At 44.9% G+C, this 27,342-nt stretch overlaps 1 protein-coding gene across 1 annotated transcript in view; it reads right to left on the bottom strand.

The window, feature by feature from the left end:
• Positions 1–5,517: 5,517 nt before the first annotated feature.
• Positions 5,518–27,342, bottom strand: part of LOC147710327 (uncharacterized) — a 104,323-nt gene continuing 82,498 nt past the window's right edge. The window contains exons 8-11 of the mRNA XM_086919981.1: positions 26,556–26,660; positions 18,933–19,035; positions 10,280–10,422; positions 5,518–6,260 (exon numbers count right to left, since the gene is read on the bottom strand). Of these exons, the coding sequence (XP_086776107.1) occupies positions 6,093–6,260; positions 10,280–10,422; positions 18,933–19,035; positions 26,556–26,660 (519 nt within the window). The 3' untranslated portion in view covers positions 5,518–6,092. The remainder of the gene's footprint in view (positions 6,261–10,279; positions 10,423–18,932; positions 19,036–26,555; positions 26,661–27,342) is intronic.

Genomic DNA, 27,342 nt, shown 5'->3' on the forward strand with positions numbered 1-27,342 from the left:
GAAATTACCGAATCGGCCAACAACGAATCGGAAAATACCGAATCGGCTACCACCGAATCGGATATTTCCGAATCGGCGAATACCGAATCGGTAAAAGCCGATTCGGTAAAAACCGAATCGGCAATCATAGACCCATGGCGAAAAAGCCCATAGGAATGCATTGCATGACCCGATTCGGCTTTTACCGAATCGGATAATACCGAATCGGATTTTACCGATTCGGATTTTACCGAATCGGTAAAAGCAGACTCGGCAATAGGCGATTCAGCCAATGAGGTGGCTCCCCCTCCCCCACCCAAACAGGGAGTGGCAACCCTGGCAGGTGCAGCCAATTAAGAAGTTTCTAGAAGTTTCTGGAAAGCCTGCCTGAGCCCAACACACAGTTAGCAGCAGTGGGAGAAGGAGGTTGCAGACTGAGCAGGAGCAAGAGAATATGGCAGATCAGGCAGGAAGCCAGAAGTCCTCCCAAAAGAGGAAGCCAAAATTCACCACCACAGAACTACAGGTGCTGGTTGAGGAGGTGGTGAGGGTGCACCGCCAGCTCTTTGGCAAGCTGTCCCTCAACGTGCCAGACAGCACCAAGAGGCGATTGTGGGCAGACATCGCCCAGAAGGTCAATGCTGCTGGAGTCACCCCCAGGTCCATTGAGGAACTTAAGAAAAGGTTCTATGACCTCCGCAGCCTCACCAAGAGGAAGCTGGCCGACCTCCAAAGGCAGGCAGGACACACCGGAGGAGGCAAGAACCCGGCGCCACCCCTCACCGAGCTGGAGGAAATTGTCTCCAGCACCATCGAGAGGGAGAGCATTGTAGGGATCGGGACCCTGGACAGCACTGCGATGGCCACAGCTACAGGTAAGAAGCATGCGCATCATGACACACCCTACCAGACACCTCCCCATTAGACACAATGCATAGGCAAACACCAGCACTGTACTGTCACCAACATACAAGAGACAAGCATCATGGTACATGTAGTCAGCAGAAGTTAGCCAAATATGTCAGTGCAGAATCACAAGACAGGAAACAGTGTGACACGGTGTAAGGAGATGCAAGGACATGTGGAATGCCATAATTGTACTGACTGTAATACATCGGCACTCAGTTTACAAATGCTTCTTTGTACCTAGGGGCACCATCAGGCGGCACCACTGTGGCAGCAGAGGGAGCTTCGACATCACATACTGCAGTGGCAGGGCCGAGCACCAGCCAGCCTGGCCAGGAGGAGGAGGAAGAGGATGAGGAAGGAGACACCCCAGGGCTTGGAATGGAGGGAGTCCTGGTGATTGATTTCCAGGCAGTGCACTCCCCAGTACTGCCCAGCTCACCCCCCTTGCAATTTTCACCATGCAACTCCCCAACAAGGCAGACCATTCCGCCGACAACAGCTCCTGCCACAACCGTGGCCTTGCCACCCGTCCTACCTGTCCTGGGAGCAGGGGCTCCGGGACCGGCCAGCACCACACCACCACCAGTGGCACCCCAGCCCACTCAGCAGGCCGGAGGCAGCAGTGCCAGACGCCGTGCCACCACCACCACCACCACCACCACCACTGCTGCACCAGCACGGGAGGGCAGTGTGTTCCTGGGCCTGGAGGGCCAGATGGTCAAAATCCAGCGCCAACAGGCCAGATCCACCATGGCCTGCCAACGCCAGCTCCTGCAGCACAACCTGCAGATGGGGGAGTTGGTGAAGGGGTTCCAGGATGTTGTGGACAGCAACAAGGAGGTGGCAGCAGGGTTGGGCAGGCTGACCACTGCCATCACCCACTCCTCTGCCAGGCAGGAGGAGCATGAGGTTGCGCGCAGGAGGGATGCCCGGGTGCTCAACCGGGCCATGGCCCGCCTTGCAGCGGCGACTGCACAGCTGTGCCAGCGTAGCGCAAATCAGGAGTCGGTGCAGAGTCAGCATACTGCTGAGCTGACCAGGGGGATGGCCAGGATCACCACGGCCATGGAGGCCATGTTAATATCGAACGCCGCCTCCAATCCTGCCCTGGACCTGGGTGATGCTGGTGACAGCAGCAGCCGCAGCAGCCCGGCCAGCGCTGCATCAGAGCCAAGGAGGAGCACCAGGCGCTCCGCTGATGCTGCTGGCCATTCCGAGGGGGCCGAGGGACACCCCAGTGGGTCTGGAAAGCGGGCCAAAAAATAGGCTGGCAAGGGGGGATGATCATACCAGAACCCTGGACTTTATTTGTTTTGACAGACTCCATTTTTTTATGCACTTCAGTGATGTAACTGTGGTGCATCACTATTAAAAAGTTTATTTTCCAAGCAACATTTAGCTGTCTTTGCATCTGTACTCAGTCAGAAATAGTTCTCAGTGATCTCCTCACGTCTGTATCTGCCATCACATGGCGTACACACCCCAGCTGGCTGTGTCAGTGGCACAGCTTCGTCGTCGTCATAGTCCTCGTAGTCAGACAACTCCACCTCAGTGCCCTTCTTGACCGCAAGGTTGTGTAACATTGCACATACAGCTATGATCTTGCAGCAGGTGATGGGGGTATACTGCCTTGCACCTCCACTCTTGTGCAGGCATCTGAATCTACTTTTCCAGATGCCAAAGGTCCGTTCAACAACATTCCTGGTGCGTATGTGGGCACGGTTATACCTCCTTTGGCTGGGTGTGGAGGGGTTGAGGTAGGGGGTGAGTATGAATGAGCGGAGGGCATATGCACTGTCGCCTGGAAGAGAAAGGGGTCACATTAGACACATGCATACATGTATTACACCTACCTACTATGTGTTATGGGGGTCTGATGATGTGGCTCACCTAGGAGGTATCCTTCTCCAAAATCGCCAGCCATCAGCCGTGCATATATGCCGCTCTGTTGGAATATATAGGAGTCATGGGTACTCCCTGGAAATTTTGCTACCAGGTCTGTGATGGTGTACTTGGCATTGCAGATCACCTGCACGTTGATGGTGTGTGTCGATTTCCGATTGCGGTATATGTATTCGGTGTCCGCTGGTGGGCAAATCGGAATATGCGTGCCATCTATGCAACCGATGACTTGGGGAAAGTGTGCCATCTGGTAGAAGTCCGCTTTGGTTTGTAGCAGTTCTGCGTGGGTTGCAGGGAATGAGATGTATTGGTCCATCCTGTCTATCATGGCGTCAAGGAATATGTGGAAGAACCTTGACAGGCTGCTCTGGCTCACCCCTCCTGCTGCTGCTACTCCACTTTGATAGCTGCCAGACGCTACCAGGTGTAGGCTGCATAGCACCTGGACGTGGGCAGGGATGGCGTGTGCCCTTGGGGTGTGGTGGTCCAAGTATGGCTTAAGGTCCCTGATGAGCTCAAGTATGGTGTCAGAGTCCAGCCTGTATCTCTGTAGGATCTCAGCCTCAGTGAGCATGAACAGGGTTATCCTCTGTCTGTAGACCTGTTCATTTCTTTGCCATTCCCTCAGTCCTTCCTGCTGTAGCCGTAGCCGCCTCGCAATGACATAGAAAGCTGCCATCCTGCAAGTTGCAATGCATTTTGGGACTGTTTATGTGGGTTGGAGTTGGTTACCACCTGATTGCAATCCATGGTAAATACCGAGTGAATTCTACCGATTTTGAGCCGATTTCGGTGTTTCTGTGCCTCCCTACATCTCCCCAACTGTCGGAATCGGGGAATTTCCCGATCGGAGAATCATACGAATCGGCATGTTTTCCGATTCGGAGCATGTCCGAATCGGTATTTTTTCCGATTCGGTACATGGACCGAATCGGTGATTTTCCGAATCGGTGTCACTAACGAATCGGTAGTGGGACCGAATCGGTGATTTTCCGATTCGGTGTCACTAACGAATCGGTAGTGGGACCGAATCGGTGATTTTCCGATTCGGTGTCACTAACGAATCGGTACATGGACCGATTCGGTCTTTGTAACCGAATCGGTGTTTTTCCGATTCGTTACATATCCGATTTTCGGTATGTACGTATCGGATTCTTTCCCATTCGGTACACATTCCGAATCGGTTTTCTATCCGATTCGTTCTGTTTTTGCTTCCCTACATCTCGATGGCTGTTTACCGATCGGTAAGGGCCAAAAATCGGTATTTTCGGCCGATACCGATCGGTAAAGCCCTACCTACATCGGGCCCTTAGTCAATTTGCCAAACTGAATCAGAAATCCAAGTGGACAGAAACCAAATACACAACCTAGTGAGAGATGTCTACATACACAGTGTTCCTGGTAACGATCAGTCCCACAAGATGAGTGTGGGATAAGTAGTGGACAACCAATCCCTTTTTTGTACCAGAATGACACACGTAAAAAGCACTAGGAGACAGAATATATTCATTTTAAAATCCTCACCAAGTGCATATGATATTAATTATAACCACCCAGAACACATACAGAAATGCAGCAAAAAAATTGTATTAGTAATGTGAACAACAAGAACATTTCTAATAAGGTTGTTGAATTTTCAAGGCTGAACACCCTCTTTGTGCTATATCTAGGCGCTATGCTAGTTCTAGCAGATTAGTAAATAAACTGTCCATTTCTGAGTTTCAGTGAGGGTGCGCCTTGACATACCTGTTTTCAGAGAAATAAATCTTCATTGTTCTGTCTGGACAGCAAGCTCGCTCTCGTGGTCAAAAGTTGTGAATAAACACAAAGCCGATGCTACCCATCACACAGTAACCTTCAATTGGAGTCGGTGCAGAAATCGTGCCTCTGTTGTCCAATATCTCTAGAGCGAAGCTCCTTTACAACCTCTTATGCAATATGTGGGGTTTCTATAAGGTTTTATCAAAGAACTTATTGAAAAACATTAAAATGAACATAAACAAAGTTTAGCTGGAGAGGGTGTTGAAGATGTGGAGAAGTGTGGCTCACTGGTTAGAGCAGGCAGACCCTGAAGCAGAGGTCAGACCTGGGACCAGGGTTCGATTCCCGACGCGGCAGGGCCATTAGCTCAAATGTCCACGGACTCGACAATTCTAGCTTCGGTGCCTGACCTAATCATGGGTTCACACTCTGCAACTCTGGGCATTAAGCTTGCTTAATCTCCACAACGGCCCCCGCGGCGGGATGTCTGGCTTTCACCTTGGGGATGCCCTGTAGGGGCTATCTCACAGGGAAAAGCCAGGACGGGTTCCCAAGGCAAGCGCCGAGATACCTCCCCGGTGATCAAGCGCTATATAAGAACATACAAAAAAAAAAGATAAACAAGGCTTAGCCAGAGAATTTATTGAACATTATTAGATTAGTGATAATCATGGCATAGCCAGAAAGTTAGTTGAAAATTCTTAGAATAAATACTATACAAAAGTGCACTTGCAGACACTGCTGTATTGTTTTGCGATATTCTTTTCTGAAAGATAGTAAAGACCACTAATCTTCTAGAAATTAGGTGAGTAGGAATGCTTATTTTTTTATATGCTCAAGCAAAGATGTTTAACCTCAGCAAATGTATTTGCATAAGCTTGATTATCACCGTTGTATGACACATTTGTAACACAGAAGAACATACTATGAAGGTATATTTAAGGGAATCACAATTATTCACCTGTGCATTATGTGAAAACACACATTTAATTTTGAAATGAAAGATCTCTGTACTAGAAAAAACACGATATATACAACAATTCCATTTATCACGCATATTTTTTTGCAGTAGTCACCGTAAGTGCAACACTATGACCAGTTGTGGGTCCCCGGCTCACCGTGCAACAGGGCTCAAGCTACACTTCAGTGATGAGTCCTATGTAGTCTGGAATCAGTCTGTTGCTCCGCGTGTTCTCGTTCGGAGGGTTCTTGAGCGGACAGTTCGGGCTGGGCTGTTCCTACTGGTGCAGAACCTCGACTAATTTGCATACGGCTGGTGTCCATATAGAGCCTAATAACTGGCGAAAAACGACAAACTAGGAAGTGACCCCAAGTGATTATCAGAGGCAGAGATTAATTAAGCATTCTGTCCATCACCTTGTTATTTGTTGCAGTTAACTCTAAGATAATGAGTAACCCATATTCCTTTGTTAAATTGCCTTTGGTCGCAAAAGTCTCCACTCATTGGCAGCTGCTTCGACAAACCTTTCTTCGCGGTTAGTTGTAATGCGCCCATGTGCAGAACCAACACATGAACAGCCTCAAGTCTCCAACAGCTCAGCCCCTCGTGCCTGTTGACTGGTGAGTAGGGAGGAGTCTGAACAGATATGAGGCAGAGCCCCTGAAACACTTCGAGGAGCAGCCTGACCTGGTGGGCTGGGAGGTTCACCTGGGCGCAGCTGCAGATCTATGGATTCTTCCTGGATGGTCTATTCGAAAGGGAAACATAAGTTGTAATCCACATGGTGCCCACAACATCTACTGAAAACTTCTGAAATCTCTGCTTGTCAGACATTGGAAAACATAATGTAAGACTGTAGAACAATCTGCTTTCCTGTGATCCATAACTTTGCAGGCGTGCTAGAAGGTAAGCCATACCACGGCTGCGAATAGAATGCAAGAGTGGCATCTAGGGGGCATGTTTGGAGTCTATAGGTTGATGTAAGCGAGAAGATGAGACATGAGCGGGTTAACTAACATGAGAAGCGAGAACCTCAATGCATGTTCTGTACAATGAAAAGTCTCCAGTGCTGTAAACGCAGTGGCATGTTGTAAACCTTCTGAAGACCTGGTGCGGCACTTAAACTGAGGTCCAGGGACCGCAGGAGGTCCACGTCTACTTCCAAAATTTAATATTAAAAGACTAATAAAGTGAATACAAAAAAGAAAGCAAGGTGTAAGGTGAAAATTTTAAAACGGTCTGTCAATTTTGAGAAATTTGATTATTGAGGCTAAAATTTAAGTTGGTGTCCTCAGATTGATTTTTGAGAGTGGTGTAAATGCATCAGGCTATAGTACAGAGATGTGTGACCTCACTTGAGCTTAGAATGCCTCAAGGTGCCCATTAAAATGAAAATTGTGATTTTTTTTAAAAATATTTGTTTGCAAATTAAAATATTTCATCATTTGTTGATTTGTTGGACGAATTCTTGTGTTTTTGTGTATTGTATTTAAGTTTCAATTGATCGAAATTGCTTAAACCAGGGCCGCTGGCTTCCAGTAAGGACTGAGTGGGGATTCCCAGGTTCCAGTACTGATTTAATGGGATCCTCATATTTCAGTTATAATTAAGTGGGCGTCCACCGGAGCCAAAAGGTTAAGAACTACTGCTGCTCGACCAAGGCAAGGAAGCAGTGTGAAAGCGCCCTGTCGGCCATTGGACATACAAAAGGAAGGGGCAGCCTGACCGTCCTCACAAACTGGACCTTTTTCTAGGAAACCAAATTTGATTTTAAAAAAACATGAAAGGGGCATTTTGGTATGGTCCACCTAATGTGCCAGGTGCCACCAGCTAATCTAGGACAGCTCCTAACAGCAGGGCAAATACTTGTTCAAACTGTAAAAGTCCAAGCATTACCGGGCAATGAAGCTCCAGCATGGGGAGCAGGAGGGCTTAGCTGTGAAAGAAAGATGCAGCCAACTTTGAAAGGCTCTCCTAATTCTTTGATCTCAACTGAACAAGGCATGAAGTATGCCGTTCTGCGAGTCAGAACAAGTTTGCAGGGGTTTGAAAGGATATTAATACAAAAAGAGTGGAGTTAGATGCTGGGGCAGTAATGTCCCCCTATGATGGACAACATGATGGTCTGTCCAGCCGCGGTCGGTAGTGGGAGTACCTGCAGGGCGGTGATGTGGGGAGGGGCAGGGTGCGGGGTAGTAATCTATGGATTACGGAGCTTTACAGGTAAGTAAACATATAAATAAATAAATCGAATTTCGTTGCGTGCACTGCATCCCCAAATGTGATGTGATGTTTGCTTACCTGTAAAGCTCCGTAATCCATAGATTACTACCCCCCACCCTGCCCCTCCCCTCCTCACGTCACCGCCCGGCCGGTACTCCCATTACCGACCGCGGCTGGGTCTGTCCCCATCCAAAGAGCTGTCGAGATCCCTGCTGTGTTTAGTCTCCCTCCTAGAGGAAGGAGACTTGCTCCCAGTCAAGTGTTTTGAGACGTCTTGCCAGCCGGGAGAGGCCTCACATCCGTCCAGGTTGAGTATCTTGCCTTGCTTTATGACTGGAGGTCACTTCCCATGAGGAGAGGGTGCTCACTGCCTAAATGTCTAATGTGCATATCAAAACCAATTTAGATCTACTCTGTTTTTCTCCAGGTGTAAGTTACATCTACCTACATTTCCTACAGAGCACCAGTTTATCCTAACTATACACATGCAGAACTTCCACAGTGCAGACCTTCTGAGGCCCAGAGCTCAGGTTAATGTCAGACTTCAAATGTCATTGTTTTTCTTCACATTGAAATTAATTTCCTTTGTGGCACACACCATTGCCAACTCTTTCCCCGTTTTCATCCCCACTTCCATCCAGGCCACACAGTGCTACTCTTGAAGTACACAGAGCTGTGGCAAAGGCATTACAAGTGTTGTATTGGTGTTTACAGTATTATCAGTCCACAGTCCACAGACATTCCCCTCCTCTGCTTGACAACTACGACTGCAGGAAAATCTGCACAGTGAAAGTGTGCACGTAACAGTGCTTGTAGGTATACCCTATGAAAGGATGGCTCCACAACCCCCTCAAATGTCGGGTAGGCTATGAAAACTCTACTTGCTTTAGTGCTTGGTAGGGTAAAAAAAAAAAAAGGTATCCGATAAGAGCACTACTTATAGGGAGTTGGAGAGCTACCAATAGTTACTGTGTGCAGCCATGCCTACTAAATTAGAAGCTTTAGCTTGTTGGAATGTTATGCAGAGTGTATATTTGAGACAACAATGTGTGTACTATTTTCAGAACGAGCTAATATGTGGAGAAAAAAGGATGAAATAATTTCCAAATTGTATGTAAAGCTGATATGTAGTGATAAATCATGTGGCCATGTGGACATATTAGTAACATCATTACCTTGGTGCCAGGGGCATTGCAGCTCTGGCTGCCGTGCACTGCTAATGTAGAGGCATTCCAAGTTACCAGTCAATATGACTGCTGGAGATGCACCGAGGTGATCGCTGCTATTGATCATGCATATGTTGGCCACTAATGCAATCTTGTCTGCTGTGGACACTATCACAACACTAATACTATTAATGGCCTGGGATGATTCCCATTGAATATAAGTAACAATTTCAGAGTTGAGGTTGGAGATCCCAGGTCTAGCATTTCTACCTGTGAGTTATGTGAACAGCGGGACTAATTGCCCCCGAAACTTCGCTTTGGTGAGTTGACTTTCTTTGTAGGACTAAAGAGAGCATTACCCTTTCCAATGGAGCTGTAGCTAACTACTTTCATTGTCTCTAACAGGATTTTTCAGCCCCCTACTAGTTTAGTTTGATTGGAGTGGGGTCGGTATACTCCTGACACAGGTGAGATACAAGTAAAAAAACACTCCCTTCATTTCCTAGTACCCAACCAGGCGAGTACCAGTCATGCAAGGTATGACTCCAGCAGACATAAAGAACCAGATGTACAGTCACACTGTGCAACCCTCACTGGGTGTGCCTGGTGCACCCCCAGAATCATGCACTAGGTTACGCAAACAATCTGCAAACTTCCAAAAGCTGGACAGAGCGCAGCAGTTACGGACAGAGCAGTTGCTCAGACCGTTGTGTTGTTTGCCCACATGCCTGCCTTTAGGGGCATGGCTGGGTCCAACTGTTGTGAAAGACTATAGCATAGTTTCAACTGGCGCTCTACAGCCCTGACCTGCACCTCTCTAAGGGGGAAGGAGGGGAGGCTGCACACCTAGCAGTTTTCATGTGTGAGGTTGTGATTTTCATTCATTTAGGTTTGAATCAAGTCTGTTTAGATAAACGTGTTCTTCCAGACCCTCTGCATTCTCCAATACAGGAGATTTGCTTAGCACCGGTTGATTGGTTATAATAGGCGTTTTGATTGCAGCGTTCCTATTCCTTTTCGACTGTAGATGTGAGGAGCATCAAGGGCGTACAGGCTAGTCTTAAAAGTATGTCGGTCTTTCCCCGTGTTTGCAACGTCCTCGTCTTCCTATTCGCCTGTCCAGTACTATTGGTATCAGAAGTCCAGTCCCTGAGCAGAGCTCTCCCACCAATCCTTAATCCCCTTTTTATTTTTTTCATATTTAAAGGGATACCAAACCGCCCCAGACAAGGTCCACTTCACCCTTCCTGCTGGGAGTTTGGTGCACCTAACGCTATCCCCGCAGGGATGAGATCTTTTTAGTGCCAACTGCTACTTAAGAACCACACACAGTGTCATCAGGTATCTTTGCTATATTTCCAGGCAGTTCCTGTCTTACCTTTGTGCGCTGCTTCAGTTTGTGCGGTGGCGGCTCCCTGAGTCCACCGGTCTTCTTCATCTGTTGGCTCACTCTGCTGATGGTTGTGTGGCTGCAGCCCGTCACCCAAGAGATGAAGCGGTAGCAGTTGCACCGGGAGCCCCCTGTGCAGTGGAGAGTACAGTGCTTGGTTATCATGCTCGGAGGTGTTAACATCTTTGTGCCACACATGCTTTCTCAATGGCAATGACTGCATTGTATCTATTGCATCTTCTGGAACATGTACAGCACACACCTTGTTCAAGAGAAACCCAAGGTGCAAACCATTGGCCCTGGAAACTGCAAACGTTCAGTGCCGCTTTACTAGAGGGCTACCATAATCTGTGTTTATGTCTTTGAAACTTGGGGCTTCCGGGGCCGGTCATCTGCACTGATTGGTTGCTCCCTTGCTGGAACAGATGATTGGGTATTTTAACCATTTGGATTTTTCTGCACCATTCACAACTCCATCGGCTATCGCTACTGCGGTAGGAAGGACCAGATAAGTCTACAGCTGAGTTTGCCTGAGCAGTTTTGGACCATGCGGGAGACGACTCAACACACCACCAAGTCAACAGTTCTGGAAACATGATTGTCAGATCCATCAGTTATGGTACTAAGAGAGTTGCTGAGTGCAGTTGCAGCACCTGCTACCACTACCACTCCATGGCTGCCTCTTTAAAGAACCTTACATCATAATGCAACAACAATCCACCGCCTTTCTAATCTCAGGTTGGCTCTGTCTCCGCCTTTGGCCCAGTGCAGAACTCCACTACATTTTGGTTAGGTTCACCCTATACAAATACCACATAAATACTGAACCACCACATACCGAGGTCAGCACAAGAGCGGACAAGGTGGCCCTTTTCATTGTCTGAACTGGTCAAAGTGATTCAATATAGTAGAAGCACGCGGGAGTCAACTCAAACACACAGTCAGCAGCACAAATCTAAGTGTATGGCACATTAAGGGAAATTAGCAAATTGATACTGTACTGCGGTAGTGCGGGATCGGAAACATTCTGTGTATTATTGTGGCATTTTAGAAATTATAAAACTTGTGTTTTGATTTAGCACAGGTTATTGGGCAAATATGTGCCTTGTTGATGCATTATGGAACGAGCACACATGCACAACAGCAGCTCTCTGAAAACTGATATTTTATGTATACCTGGGGAGTGTATTAACTGCCAGCTAATGTCAGTGTTTACTTTGTATGTCTTTACATCAGGAGTCATTAAATTGTGGTCAGTACATCTGGAGTACCTTTACATCAGCAGTTATTATATCCAGAGTACCTTTAATTCACACACTTGATGGTATGTGCGTCTTAATATATTACGCAGTGGCGATTGCTACTGTGTAGTTATGTTTCAGTCACAATTTCCATTGAAAATTAATTTTCTTGATTTGCCGATACCTTTTGACTTGTGCACAGATCAGCACTGAAATTCGAAATCAATTGACATAGGTAACGTCAGACATGCCAATTTTGGGGAAGATCCATGGGGGCGTGGGGAATGAAGTTAATAGGAGTTTGTGTATTCCCATGTTAGCTCCCACAGGAAATTTTACTTGTAGAAAATAAAATGCAGAACAGATTTTACACCTAAATAGGCATGAAAGTAGAATTTTGCTCAAAGTGCGCTTTCAGTGACTTGGTGTAAATCCATTCAGTAGTTTTTGTGATACAAGCTTTTCAGAAATTGGTCAGGTAGGCTAGAAAGGGTTAAAACTCATGTATATCCCTGCAGTTCACTAACCAGAAAAGAATCTTTTCAATCACATTTAACTTTTTTTCTCAAATGTGATTTACTGATTAAAGGGATTTATTATTTTTTAGCCAGCTTGAAAATCACAACTTTAAAGAAAATCACGATTTTCCTAAGTGGGAAAAAACATTTCCCCAGTCATTGGGAGTGGTGCACCTTGAAAGGTCTCAGGCCCCAGAAGAGAGTTATGCCTCCGAGAGGCTTGGAAAAGGTCACCCAAAAAGGGTTCTTGGAGCTAAATGTGGAATTTTATTGAAAATCACAATTTTACTCCAATTTTATGAGTAGTTGGTGACGAAAGGCGATTTTTCAGTAAAAACATTTTTAAAAATCCCATTTGTCAAAACAAAGTAAAGCAAAAGGGTTGGCTGTCTGCGGTGAGTTCGGCGCAGGACTTGGCCAATCCTTACTGTACATTGCCTTTACTTGTCTACAGCACTGTACACCACTGCTGTGGGTTGGGGTGGATTTAGGCCCAGATCTCTGTACTGGGTTGAATGTAAGACATTGTTCTGCATTCTGTCCATCAACTGTTATTTTTGCATTTGTCACCCCAATTGGGATGAGTATGCTCAGACGTGAGTCCCATGCTCTCCACACCACTGGAGTCAAGCTATCTTGGCTGAAGACGGCTGATAGCCATAAATCGGTCCTAGGAGGCTTGATTCTGGTCCAGGAAAGACATGGCTTGGTAGTTCGGGCTGGACTGTTCCCATGAGGCACAGGGTCAAGGCTGATTTTCATATGGCCATGTCTGACCTGGGGTGGTGTGGAGTGCAAAAAAACGATGGATTTAGGCCCAGATCTCTGTACTGGGGTGAATGTATGACATTGTTCTGCATTCTGTCCATCAACTGTTATTTTTGCGTGGGTTGGGTGCACAGCGGGGGTTTCCCACCCTCAGTGTATTGGGTGCAGGGCCCAGTAACATGCCCTCTAGTCAACTCCGGCAGTAGGAGTTGTCTGCTTGCCTCCAATCCCTGCTCTGGAGGTTGGCCAGTTAGACACAAGGCCTAGCCTACCCCCACTGTGCATGGTCAAAGGTGCTGGCAGCACACCGTAACTCACGCCATCCACAATGTTGTTCTCTTAGTAGCTTTTTGCTTGTTTCTATTTGAGCATAGCTGTTGGTGTGACTTGTGGTGTGCATAGAAATAGTTGCTAATCATAACTGGCGAATTTCAGTGGGTTTTGATGATTCAGACACAACCATAGCTCAGTTTTTAAATTTATAACAGTGTTTTTAAATTTTACAGTACATGAACATTTCGGAAAATCTATCTATCTACACATATACAAATATATATACACGTTTTTAATAAAAATTGTGTATAATTATCCAAATTCATTTTTAATTTAAACTTGGAAATTTCATTTGTTTTAGACTGAAGTCTATTAATTTTTTAACTCATGTTATTTTATATTCCATTCAATATTTTAAAACCCTACCATTTGAATTTATAACTGCAATTGCAACTTATAACTTCATTATAAGGGTGCCTTTTTTAATGGCACCGTTTTTATTGCTATGGTAAAGAAACATATATATTTCCACTGAAAAAGAACAACGGTTAAAGTGACAAACAAACCAGCTTCTCCTAAAAAGAGAACCTCCGTCCCAATGAGGTGAACGAGTTAAGCCCAAGGGAGCAAACGCAGTATACAAATCCAGAAAGGGAACACCGTTCACACAAGGCAGTAAAAGTGCAAAATTAGAAGTTTACTGGTGGCAAAATAACATCTTTATGGTGCGTTCAGCCTCGATTACCCCTGAAGATAGATAGATAGATAGATAAATAGATAGATAGATAGATAGATAGATAGATAGATAGATAGATAGATAGATAGATAGATAGATAAGAGTTAGAAATGGGGTCTCTAGTTGGCAGTGGTTTACACCCTGTCCAAGTAGGGACCCTCACTCTAGTCAAGATAAGGGAGTCACACAGCTAACCCCCTTGGTAGCTTGGCACGAGCAGTCAGGCTCATCTCAGAGGCAATGTGGAAAGCATTTGTACATACAATAACACAATGAAAACACTAAAAAAGGAGTCCACACCAGTTTAGAAAAATATCTGAATAAAACAAGCTCAGAATGACAAAATCCAACAAACACATGTAAAGATATCACTTTTTAACCACATCGCTGCTGCGCATTTTCCCCTCCGGTGCTGAAGGCTTCAGATTTACATTGTTCATGACGAGCTCAGCTCGTCATCAGCACAGCTCCACTGTGCCTCATGACGAGCTGAGCTCGTCATGAGCATGGAAGGGGTTAAAGAAAAAGCAAGTTTAGTCTATAGAAATCAATAAATACGTTACTTTTAGCACAACATACCTTAGATGCGTCAAAAACAAAGGCTGTGCAAGGTGCAGGGGAGGTGAGGTGCCGGAAAAGCAAACCGATGCATCAGTTCCTTACTCTCAAGGGAGGTGATGCATCTGTTCCTTACTGCCAGCGGAGGTAAAGCTTCGGTTCCTTTCTGCTAGGCAGGGGAGGTGATGCGTCGGTTCCTTACTATCAGGGGAGGCGACACATCAGTTCCTTACTGGAAGGGGAGGTGATCAGTCGATCTCCGGACATGTGGCCTCGGTTCCTTATTGCTAGGCAACATCGATGAAGGAATCGGCGCCCAGGTACGATGCGTCGAAAATCCAGACGCGCTGCGTCAATTCCACAGCGATGAAGCAAGCGCTGCATCAAAGTTGGAGGGGTTTATCATGGACTTTCGTGATGCTGTGCTCGAAACTAATGCTGCAGCGGTTCTTCTATCGTGCTGAGATGGATAGCTGGGGCCAGCAGTAAAAGCCGTAGTCGATGCGCCGATCGGGAACCGAGCTCAGGTGCTGGCAGTGTGATACCTCGAAGTTTGTAACAATGCGTCGATAAAAACAGACGCTGGAAGTCGATGCGTAGATTTTCTTCTTCAGTTCACCAGATTCTAATTCCAAGCAGAAGAGCCCAGACACTGGTAAGTGAAGTATTTGATAGTCCTGAGACTTCTTAACTGGAGGAAAGCACAGACAAGCCCTTGGAGAACCTTGGAAGCAGGATACAGAAAAAAAAGTCCAGTCCTTTCACTCCCATGACAGAAGCAGCAAGCAGCAGGCCAGCACAACAAAGCAACAGGCAGTGTCAGTTTCTCTTAGAGCATCCAGCTCTTCTTCCTGGCAGAACTGATCTGATTCGAGAGTGTTAGGGGTCCAATACGTATACCCCTTTCTGCTGTTGAAGAATGCAAACGTCAAAAGTAATTCTTTGTAGAGCACAAGACCCTGCCTTTCCCTGACCTGGCCCCAGACACACTACAGGGGGGTGGAGACATCTTTGTGTGAGGACAGGCACAGCCTTATTCAGGTGTAAGTGACAACTCCTTTCACCACTCTAGCTCAGGAAGGCCCATTAGTCCGGTGATGGCCCCTCAGCTCCCTTAGTGTGGATAGGATTAGCACAGTGCCATCCACGGCGAGTGGTAAAATGGCAAAAGTCATTTACCACTCCAGGCACAGTGTTATAACCTAGGATTGATAAAATACCATCCAAGCCAACCTGAAATGAACACACGCAACTCCTGACACATGTTTTGTTATCATTATATCTCTTCAGAGCGGTTTAGCTTTGTCCAGACACAAAGGAGCACCCGTTATAAGTTAAAACAAAACTCTGTGAGGCTTAGAGTGGTGCATAAGTTATATAAAAGAAAAGCAGAGAACTCTGGGTAATTCCCAAGTTTAGGTGGAAGGCAGCTCCTGTTTAGAGCACCCATCAACACCAGCAACACTCTGAATCTGCTCACCTCATATATATGTGTGCGTGTGTGTATGTATGTGTACATGATTATATTTACACACATGATGTGTGTGTGTGTGTGTGTGTGTGTGTATATATATATTTATGATTATATATATAAAATATGTGTGAGTGTATATGATAATAAGCAGATATGATGAACCAATGGGCATACTAGAGAAAGTACCAAATAATTGTTTAGTATCAGTGCGAAACTGAAATAATCTGGCAGATACCTGTTGGCATACGTCCTGAGAGGCCAGAAAAGGGTTTAGTCTAAACAAGAAATGTAGCCTTACACCTCAATTAAATAATGTGGTGTCAGCTTGTTGTTTTTTACAGCCATGACAACGTAACCCCTTTTTACCAGTAAAATGTAGAGCAACAGTAGCTAACGCCCTAATAGGTTCCTGAATGGAGTGTACTAATGCATTTTATAGAAGGGTACTGAACATTTTAGTTTAAAAGCTTCAGAGAGTTCAGAATTGAGCAGTCAGAGTTGTGTTTACCTTACAGAAATAATGATGCTCAAAGGTTTCTCCATGACTACTAGCAGAGTATCAGTTAACGTTTAAAATCCTTTGTATATATCATAAAGTTTATCATGGAATTATGAAGTCATTCTTCCAATCTCTTCCTCCCAGTCACAAGACTCTGAGAACACTAAAGTCGGAGACCCGAAATCTCCTCAGCGCCTCCTTTTACTTGAGAAAAGGTGGTATGACCTTTTCTGTTCTTGCTCCTTTTATTTGGAACAGGCCTCAATAGGAGCTTAAACCCTTGCATGCTGATGACAGCCCCCATCCGTCATGCACTACGGCGCTCGTGTGCTGATGACTGCTGGGGGCCGTCATAAACCCGCCCACTCGCGATTTTGCCGCACAGGCACAGAATCGCGGCAGCATGCAAGGGGTTAAGCTAATAAAAAAGTTCATCCTTCAGGAAGCGTGGAAGACTCTCTTGTTTTGCTTATTCCGTTTCTACAGTCTTTCAGTCTATTCTGCTATTGATTTCTAATATAGAGCCAAGAAGCCTGCAGGCAGCCCTATAGAAATACATGTTTTATTCATTAATCCAGAAACAAACATCCAGAGTATTTTTTTGAAATACTAACCGTTGGCTCTGATGCAAAGGGAGGGACCTGGCCTATGGTCCAACAACTTATTTTCCTACCGAAGCCCATGCCTCGCAGGACAGGAAATCTCTGCCTTAGAAGGACCTCCCTAAATAGGGTGGGCTTTCTGATGCAGTGACCCCAGGAGTCCTGTGGCACATGGCATATATGGAAAAGGTATCTGATAGTGTACCCTTAGAGACTCCTCTATGAGAAACCAAGCAATTCCCTCACCTCTCAATGAGGCAGCGGAACCACAAGTTTGGTGGATCCAGATATCCACACAGTGACCCCTTCCGTCATGCTTTAAATTATCCCCTCTGTCAGCATATTTCAATATAATGTTGTCTGCAAGGGATGGATTAATACATTTGCACTACCTATGGTGACCCTATACTCTAATGTCATTTAGCAGTATTTCTGCTGTAGCATGTGTCTATCACATGTATGGCCTTTTGTGACTCTTACCCTTTCACACAGCTCTTAAATTTCTCTTTGACCATAGTCTCGGTGTGTGATTTGTGGAAAGGTGGGTCTATTCAGTGAGGATGCTGTGGATGACTCCAAGTGGCTGAAAGTAATACTTTTTTTTAAAAAGATTTTATTTTCAGTTTTTTAACAAACAATGCAGCATACATGAATACATAAACATCACCTGCACAACACTTGATGTCCGAAGACCAACATTCTGCCAGATATAATATTTCAAACGACAATGCGGGGTGCTTAAAAAGTTACAATCTTTACATTTATGCAAGAGGGGGGGCACAACCCTTCCGCACCCACCCACTACAGCCCTGTCTTCTCTCGTCTCAATGTTACAATCTGCACATTTATGCCAGAGGGGGGGCGCACAACCCTTCCGCACCCACCCACTACAGCCCTGTCTTCTCTCGTCTCAACGTTACAATCTTCACATTTATGCAAGAGGGGGGGCACAACCCTTCCGCACCCACCCACTACAGCCCTGTCTTCTCTCGTCTCAACGTTACAATCTTCATATTTATGCAAGAGGGGGGGCACAACCCTTCCGCACCCACCCACTACAGCCGTCTTCTCTCGTCTCAACGTTACAATCTTCACATTTATGCAAGGGGGGGGCGCACAACCCTTCCGCACCCACCCACTACAGCCCTGTCTTCTCTCGCCTCCATCCGTTCCACTCTCTCACTGCTCCGTGTCATGCTATTCACTATCAGAGCCACCAGGATAGAGTGCAGAGTTACAGAGTTCCCGCCATTCAGTTAGGTCTGTCTGGAACGTATCTTTTCGATGCAGTTTCATATGGATTTCCTCCGCTAGGGCCCACTCCCCTACGTCCCTAAGCCACATTGCTATATCTGGGCTCCTTTGTCCCATCCAAGTTATGGCAACTCTGCGCCTGGCCAGGACCATCATGGCTGAAAGAAATTATTGAACCTGTCGAAATGGGGCGATGCATCACCCCAACCGGACGCACAGCATAAATTAAGCATGAAATAGGCCCGAAATGCATTGGGTTATTTGGATCAATGAATGAGGATCACTTATGTACTGCGCTACAGTAAAAGGCCAGGATTAGCATGTCTGCAGTTGATAAGGATCTAAAGAACATAAGTTGTCCCTCATGTGAGAATAAGAACTAAGGATGAAAACCTTAAAGTTGGAAGAAATTGGAATAAAAATGATGAAAATGGTTTATTTTGGCATCAGAGACATGATTAATTCATGCTGTGCATCTGGTTGGGTTGATACATCGCCCAATTTCGACAGGTGCAATTATCTACGTGGTTTAGGGCAGACCACGTTTTCCGGGCTTGCACGCAATCAAATAAAAAATGGAATAAGAGTTCAGGACAAAAAGAAAATAAAGAAGGTGTGCACGCTGTCAAACCCTTCCTTTTTTAAAGGAAATATTACCATGTGATCCAAGAGTGGGACTTTGAAATTCAAATATTAATACTAAAAAATGTATAATCACCTGAAGGAGTCAGCATTTCCGCCAGGACTCTGCGCGCCTCTGCCTGCCCTGTGGATGCCCTCTCCCTCCACTGCTGGATCAGCCGACTGTACGAATGAGCCATCTAAGAGGACGAGATCAATGAAACAACACAAGGACTGAGGATAGCCGCTTCTTTGGATCCCTGGTCGGGTCTGACACACATCACACTTCAGAGCAGTTGGTAACATCAGGGTGATACACCTGCCAACAGCAGTGAATAACATTCCAAAGCCTTCCATTGTTTAGCAAATAATGATATTCTCAGAAAGCAAGGAGGAGTAGGCTTGTGTTTGACTGGTACTTAGAAATAATTCCCAACAAAAGGGTCTTGAACACAACCAGCTCCTTCCTCCTCAGTGCTGCCTACTGGATATTTGTCTTCCTCCTTCTCTTGTCTGCTGGAAAGCTTATTTTTCGACCTTTCTATTTTGTCTTTTTTATATTTATTTTTAAATACTAAGATGAGAGCCACAGAATAATAACACTATCCATGAGGTTTGTTAGTGAGAAGGCTCCGTCATAGGTGCGTACCCGGCCGACAAAGAGTATTAAAAGGGACTGAGTAAAGTTCATGAAGCAGGAGGCTACAGTGGCTAGTAGTGACCATTTGTTATAATCTAATAAGAAATAGTTCTTCATAACCCTACGAAACATTCTAATGTCTCCCTGTAGTCTTTTGAGTGAAGGGAGGGAGTCCCAGAGTGATAAATACTCTATGCAAATGCATCTGATCTCACAATGTTTGTACCTGAATGGGCAGATGCTGAGTTGGCTTTACATGGCCGACGTCCTTTTTTCTAGAATAACTGGCAGAGCAGGAGTTGTAGTCTAGAGAAGGAACGTGAACCTGGCATGGATACTTAAAATTGCATTCTAATCTTGTTGGGAAGCCAGTTTGGGGTCTCCAAGGGAAGTGTGATGTGATTCCAGCTTCAAAGGCTAACAATGAACCAGACACACTGAAGGAGTGGCGGTCGGGCATGGATATGTATATGGGAACTGAAAAAATGGTCGATAAAGCAAGGGGGTGCACGCGGAAATTTCTGTAAGTTTGGCAACCATGGCTGAGCTATTACAATTTAGAAGTGGAAGAAAACGAGGGAGAGGCGGAGGCCCCCATTTGAAACAGGATAGGGATGGGGGTTTGCTCTTCTAAGCCTATACTCCACTGAGAAATATATGAGCCATCTCATACCAGAGGGAATAATGACCGCCGGGTCATAAGGGGGGGATTGTATTTTGGCTATCACTCTATCTGTATCATATGTAATCTAGGTCACCTGTGGCAGATGGATGCTGCGTGAGACATCTCTGCTGAATTGTTTTGCTGTTTTGTTAAGAAACAATAAGATATAAAAAAAAAAACAATAAACCAGACACCATGGTTCACAACCATTTGGAGTCTGGAGTCTGGCGAGCTTGTTTCCAGGAAAACCTCTGTATATGGCCAAGCATGAAAATCATCTTTGCTTGCACAAGGTAGATTTGGTACTAATTCATGTTAAAAATTGTCATTGTTTATACAGAGCCAAGTGGAAAGCATAGCTGAGTACAATATAAATGTGTGTCCAACAGCCAGACCAACATTTTGAATTCCAGTGCAGCCCAGACTAATGTCCGATAGTTAAGATGGCCTCAGTGAAGTGGACAGCCACTGCCTGTAAAACAAGCTGCGATAGCCAACTTTCTTCAAGTTCATCTTTACTTTTAATAGCAGTTTTAACAGGGAGGAACATGGGGTGGATATGAAAAGGTGACGTGTAAGTGATTACAACCCTGTCCGAATATAAAGATCATGGGCGAGGCTACTATTTTGAACTCCCTAATTCCAGTCATTTATGATGGAGAAAAATGATACTTGCCGGCTAAACGCATTATTTTTAAGCCATTTAATGTTTTTAAAATGTTTAATTATTTTTATATATATATATACATATATATATATCGATACCTTCAATCCTCTCTACAGCGCCCAGCCGGAACACCATCAAAGGAGGAACAACAGACTCCAAATATCGTGGAAAAATGCAGGTCTTTTATTATCCAAATAGTCAGACGCGTTTCGAATACCTTTGTATTCTTTCTCAATTTCTTGTAACAACGTACCTCTGCTTACACGCAGAATAACAAGCGCAGACCTTCTCAGTGTGCCAGCATTATTTTATTTCAGCATGTAGTCACAACGCGTTTCGACCGTTCAGGCAGCCTTGATCACATGCTGTTGTGGAAGTCTGTACCACTATTTAAACTGGACGGAGGTCTTTGGGGCTGGAAATTGAATCGTGGCCCCCTTTCCAACACGAAGGTTTCACGAATTGGAAACAAGTTAATGGACCTAAGGCCCACCGGAGGGCTGGATAACATTACAGACTATGAATGGGCAGATAAACAAGTTGGCAAAAACATGATCTCACCAAAGAGAACGAATCGGAACCACCATTCCCAGCATGCCACTTACTGGAAAGTGAATGCCAGAAAGGGATAAGATGTGGCAGTTCACCTCATGTTTTACTGACAGCCCGCCCTATGATTAAGGTGTAAGTGGCACTGATATGCGTCAAGGAGAAGTATTAATTGGGTCCAAGAACACTGTTTCCTGCAATAAATAGTTTGGCAAAACTGATCTTTGTGGAGTGCAACTTTAAAGCTCAGAGCATTTCTTGAAGATATATATATATATATATATATATATATATATATATATATATATATATATGTCATGTGAACAAGGCGTTATGGCGATATACAAGGAATAAATTGAATTGCACTACCTTTTGGTCCGTGTCCGTGAGGCAAAGGGAGATTCCTGTTGTCCTGACGCAGAGGTGAAGATATATATATATATATATATATATATATATATATATATATATATATATGTATATATATATGTATATATATATATATATTGAAGTACAAATTGCCCTTGAGCAGCGGGAGGGCACTCGACAGTGTTCTCCTCATTGTAAGCCTCGCTGCACTACTAAGTGTGACGATACGAAATAAAGGAAAAATGGTGAGCATCACAGTGTTTGTTCAGTCTGCCCAAGAAGAAGAGGCGCAATGCCTCGAAACGCGTCGGCTTTGTCTAATTATCACAGGGTGCAGAGAAGCGAGCTGCAGCGAGGCTTACAATGAGGAGAACGCTGTCGAGTGCCCTCCCGCTGCTCAAGGGCAATTTGTACTTCAATCAATTTCACGGCGGCCCCTGCCGTGGGGATGAGCACCGTTTTCTGACAATGAAGGAAAAAGCTGTGGAGTGGAACCCTTCCAAACCACGAGGCACAGCGCTCTTTTGCACAAATGGAAGCCTGTTTCTCTGAAACCCATCCTACCAAGGAAAATACACGGACTTAATTGACTTTAAAGCACTGTACCCACTAAAGGATGTGAATGTACACTCACCATTGTAACTACAAGTCCCAGAATACCGGCGGGTCGTTGTTGCCACGCCCACTACTAAGTGTGACGATACGAAATAAAGGAAAAATGGTGAGCATCACAGTGTTTGTTCAGTCTGCCCAAGAAGAAGAGGCGCAATGCCTCGAAACACGTCGGCTTTGTCTAATTATCACAGGGTGCAGAGAAGCGAGCTGCAGCGAGGCTTACAATGAGGAGAACGCTGTCGAGTGCCCTCCCGCTGCTCAAGGGCAATTTGTACTTCAATCAATTTCACGGCGGCCCCTGCCGTGGGGATGAGCACTGTTTTCTGACAATGAAGGAAAAAGCTGTGGAGTGGAACCCTTCCAAACCACGAGGCACAGCGCTCTTTTGCACAAATGGAAGCCTGTTTCTCTGAAACCCATCCTACCAAGGAAAATACACGGACTTAATTGACTTTAAAGCACTGTACCCACTAAAGGATGTGAATGTACACTCACCATTGTAACTACAAGTCCCAGAATACCGGCGGGTCGTTGTTGCCACGCCCACTACTAAGTGTGACGATACGAAATAAAGGAAAAATGGTGAGCATCACAGTGTTTGTTCAGTCTGCCCAAGAAGAAGAGGCGCAATGCCTCGAAACGCGTCGGCTTTGTCTAATTATCACAGGGTGCAGAGAAGCGAGCTGCAGCGAGGCTTACAATGAGGAGAACGCTGTCGAGTGCCCTCCCGCTGCTCAAGGGCAATTTGTACTTCAATCAATTTCACGGCGGCCCCTGCCGTGGGGATGAGCACCGTTTTCTGACAATGAAGGAAAAAGCTGTGGAGTGGAACCCTTCCAAACCACGAGGCACAGCGCTCTTTTGCACAAATGGAAGCCTGTTTCTCTGAAACCCATCCTACCAAGGAAAATACACGGACTTAATTGACTTTAAAGCACTGTACCCACTAAAGGATGTGAATGTACACTCACCATTGTAACTACAAGTCCCAGAATACCGGCGGGTCGTTGTTGCCACGCCCACTACTAAGTGTGACGATACGAAATAAAGGGAAAATGGTGAGCATCACAGTGTTTGTTCAGTCTGCCCAAGAAGAAGAGGCGCAATGCCTCGAAACGCGTCGGCTTTGTCTAATTATCACAGGGTGCAGAGAAGCGAGCTGCAGCGAGGCTTACAATGAGGAGAACGCTGTCGAGTGCCCTCCCGCTGCTCAAGGGCAATTTGTACTTCAATATATATATATATATATATATATATATATTCCCCACTCTTCGTTCGACGCGCTGCATCACAGTCAATCCTGGACTGCTTTCAAAACGAATAAGTCAGACCCTAAATCCGGTGCATTCAGTGTTTTTATTCCAGTTTAACCCCTTGTATGCTGATGTCGGAACCGCTCCGTCATCAGCTGTGGTGGCGCTGTGCTGATGACGGAGTGGTTCCGTCATGGCCCGCCCGCCGCTCATGCGCGGCGCGAATTCTGCACCTGCCCTGAGCGTTCTATTGAGCGGGCGGGGCCATGACGGAACCGCTCCGTCATAAGCACAGCGCAACCGACGCTGGTGACGGAGCGGTTCCGTCACCAGCATGCGCCCGCCGCTCTTCCGCCCCGCCCCCTTAGCACTGCGGCGGAATAGCCACCTCAGTGAAGGGGTTAAAAGATAACACCCAGCAAGCCCGCATGACGCGTTTCGCCTCTAGCCAGAGGCTTGATCACATGATACATTGCTTAACAGTGATGAGGGTACTTATGGAGCCCAAAAGGGGGCGGCACTGCATATTCATGGCCTGCCCTAATTAACCCTTTGCTGTTCACATGCTTATATAATCAGTGTCCATTTGTTGTTAAATAGAAGGCATAGTGCCTCAGTTTGAAAAAAACAATCAGTCATGATCATTGTGCAAAATATATGCTGTGCAAAAGTACGCAATTATAAATAACCACTATACATACACAATACTGTACATTATAGAAAACATAGGAAAAATACATAGAAAAACAATTAATACTCATTGTTATATCTATCATATTTACAATAAAGGACAGTGTCCATTAATATAAAATTTCTCCCATTTAAAATTGCGAACTAGCTACAAATATTATTAGCAAAAATTTAACAATAAACATCAAGTTCTGTAAAAACCTTAATAAATATTGTAAAAAAGACATGACTAATTTGGAGATTGTGTGTATATCCAACTAAAAGGCACCATTTGGTCATAAAAAGAACAGACTATATATCGCATTAAAAAAGATAGTCTCAAAAACAATTCATATGGACTCCAACTGTATAATATATGTTCCTCATCATTTACCCTTAACCCTACGTGCAAAAAAGTGCAATTGTGTATTTTTAATAGCTATAAATCTTTCCTATATATATAAAAATCATGAAAGAAGGGTGTGGAGAGAGGTTGTTTCATATTCTTATTTGTCCTCACATCAACATAGATGTTACCATGCTAAAACCACTTGACAGACCATATTTATCATCCTTTAGAATTCATACTTCCAAAGAGGCAAGAGATGCAAAGAACACAGTACGTATATCATAAAAGGTCATTATAACTCAGGTATATTGTTGCCTAAAAATTAATTAAAGACATGTATACAGATCTTTACTAGCGTTAAGGCCCCGTGGGGCCTTGCTGTCGAGTTCTATTATATACCTGGTCTCCAATAATCGGAGCTTCGCATCTCTGTCTCCTCTCTTGAGTGGCATGACGCAATCAATAGCATAATATATTAGGACAGAGGGGTCACTGATGTGCAAACTTTCAAAATGGCGGGCCCCCGGGTAAGACTGATCTTTTCCCACGATGGCCCTTATGTGCTGCAGTACCCGCTTGTGTACCGGCAGGCGAGTACTACCCACATACCGGAGGTCACATGGGCACTGCAGCACATAGACCGCAAATTCTGTTCTGCAAGACATGCGTTTTTTTATCAATACGGGCTGGCTTTTAAAAGGCACCGTATATTGGGTTTTGTTGCACCCATTCTTGCACGCTTTGCAGACAGTGCATTTCTTAAACCCTCCTCCGAGGGTACCCCATGTATCTGATACTGGCTTTTCAAGAAAGTTACTTACTAACTTATCTCCCATGGATATGGATTTTCTAAAAGTAATGTTGGGCTTACTCAGGATATGGTTACCAATAACAGGATCCCCTGTTCTTCCGTTCCAATTTTTATAGAAAATCCGCCGGATCTCTTTGTGTTGTCTGCTACACGTGATAATGACCCTGGGCTTTATCGTGGTTTCTTTTGTTGTCTGAACACTGAGTTTCTCTTTAGTTGCTAATGCTTCTTAACTAGTAACGGATGCTGAACGATTAATAGCTTTCTGGACAGTTTTAACAGAATAGCCCCGGGAAAGAAAACGTGCCTTGCTTTCCTCCTGGGCTTTATGACACTCTGCATCCGTACTACTTATTCGCTTGTTCCGCAACATTTCCCCGAAGGGAATGCTACTGATCAGATGGTAAGGATGCTGACTAGAAGCACACACACACACACACAAACTCACGGAACCAAACATCAATTCAAACAGCCACTCAGCCCCCCCCCCCCCCATACAGCCACTTACCGGATGATGTAATCAGTGATGTCATCAGGGATGTTACTGACCATGTCATGACTGGTGTAATATGTGGGGTCTTAAGCAGTGCATTAAGGGGGCATAAGTTATAGTTAGCTTAGCTAACTATAACTGCTGAATTTCACTGGTTTTGGACGAAGAAAATGTGAGCTAACCTAGAACGTCCCGGTAACCTTTGTTTTTCTGTAAAATTAGATGTTTTTTTAAATTCCATTTCCTAACAATTCAACAAATGAAGCCTACATTATTAGCAAAACAAAAAACTGTCTTCCTATCGAAACTGTGACCTAACGTATAACCACACAATGTCGACTGCCGTCCTAATACCCTACCTACATACTTAAATGTCTGACTTTTTATCATTCAAAATAAGGGAATCCAAAAAGTGGAAGGTCCCAAGTCTGGTATTCAAACTATAGGTAACATAAAACAGTGGACTCAAAATTTAGGTGGCAATACCATATGCATGAAGTCTGCAGGTGAGTTATCACTGTTATTCCTGATAAACTATTTTTTACAATACTATACCATATACACTAGCAAAAGGGAATATCAGTTTTACTGTAATAACTACACTTAGTACATAGAGTTGACAACGTGAGAGGAGCTCTTACCACTGAGCAGTGATCCATGCAGCATTTCAATGTACTCAATTCTGCAATGGGCTTCAGGAGGCCCATGGCACCTCTACCCTTAGTCCGCTCAACTCTCTCACGTTTCTGCAGAAGACAAAATACATTCATTATTATTAGTAACGGGTACATGCTTTCACCTTGGCATACCATGTTTTGCTGATGGTGTTAAACACAATTAACTACTGCAAAAGGATTTTGGAGATTGTAAGAATAATGGGGTTAATGTTGGATGGTACCTCGGACTGGTGATACTTTCACAAGCATGGTTTTACATTATTATGCTTTTAAATCACCATCCCTATATTTCTGTCCTGATCTGAGATCCCACCAGTGATGTCATCAATGATATAATTTAACATGTCATGATGATGCTATATAACCTTCAGAAATCAAATAAACTACAAACTGTTTTTTCCTGAACGCTGAGACCTGAGCAACTTGGCTAATGACCAGTGGAGCTGCTTGACAGCTAATGAGGAGATTGGCCCTGGTTTTCCCCCTTGACCGTCACCTACCCAGCCGGACATTGGGCATTGTTCCTCCTCGTCTCCCCGCTATTACTCCTTCCTCCCCTCCCTCCTACGAATTATTGAAGCAGTGTTTATGTGTACTGTACCTTACTGTGCTCTTGTATCTGATGTAACTTGTAACTTTACGATCCTAAATGTAAAGCGCTCTGATACCCTCTTGGGTCAAGTTCGCGCTATATAAAACTTTATAAGTAAATAAATTATAAATAAATATGTGTGGGTGTTTGTGTGTATGT

This window comes from Lissotriton vulgaris, chromosome 5 (genome assembly GCF_964263255.1).
Source record: "Lissotriton vulgaris chromosome 5, aLisVul1.2, whole genome shotgun sequence".
Taxonomy (NCBI): domain Eukaryota; kingdom Metazoa; phylum Chordata; class Amphibia; order Caudata; family Salamandridae; genus Lissotriton; species Lissotriton vulgaris.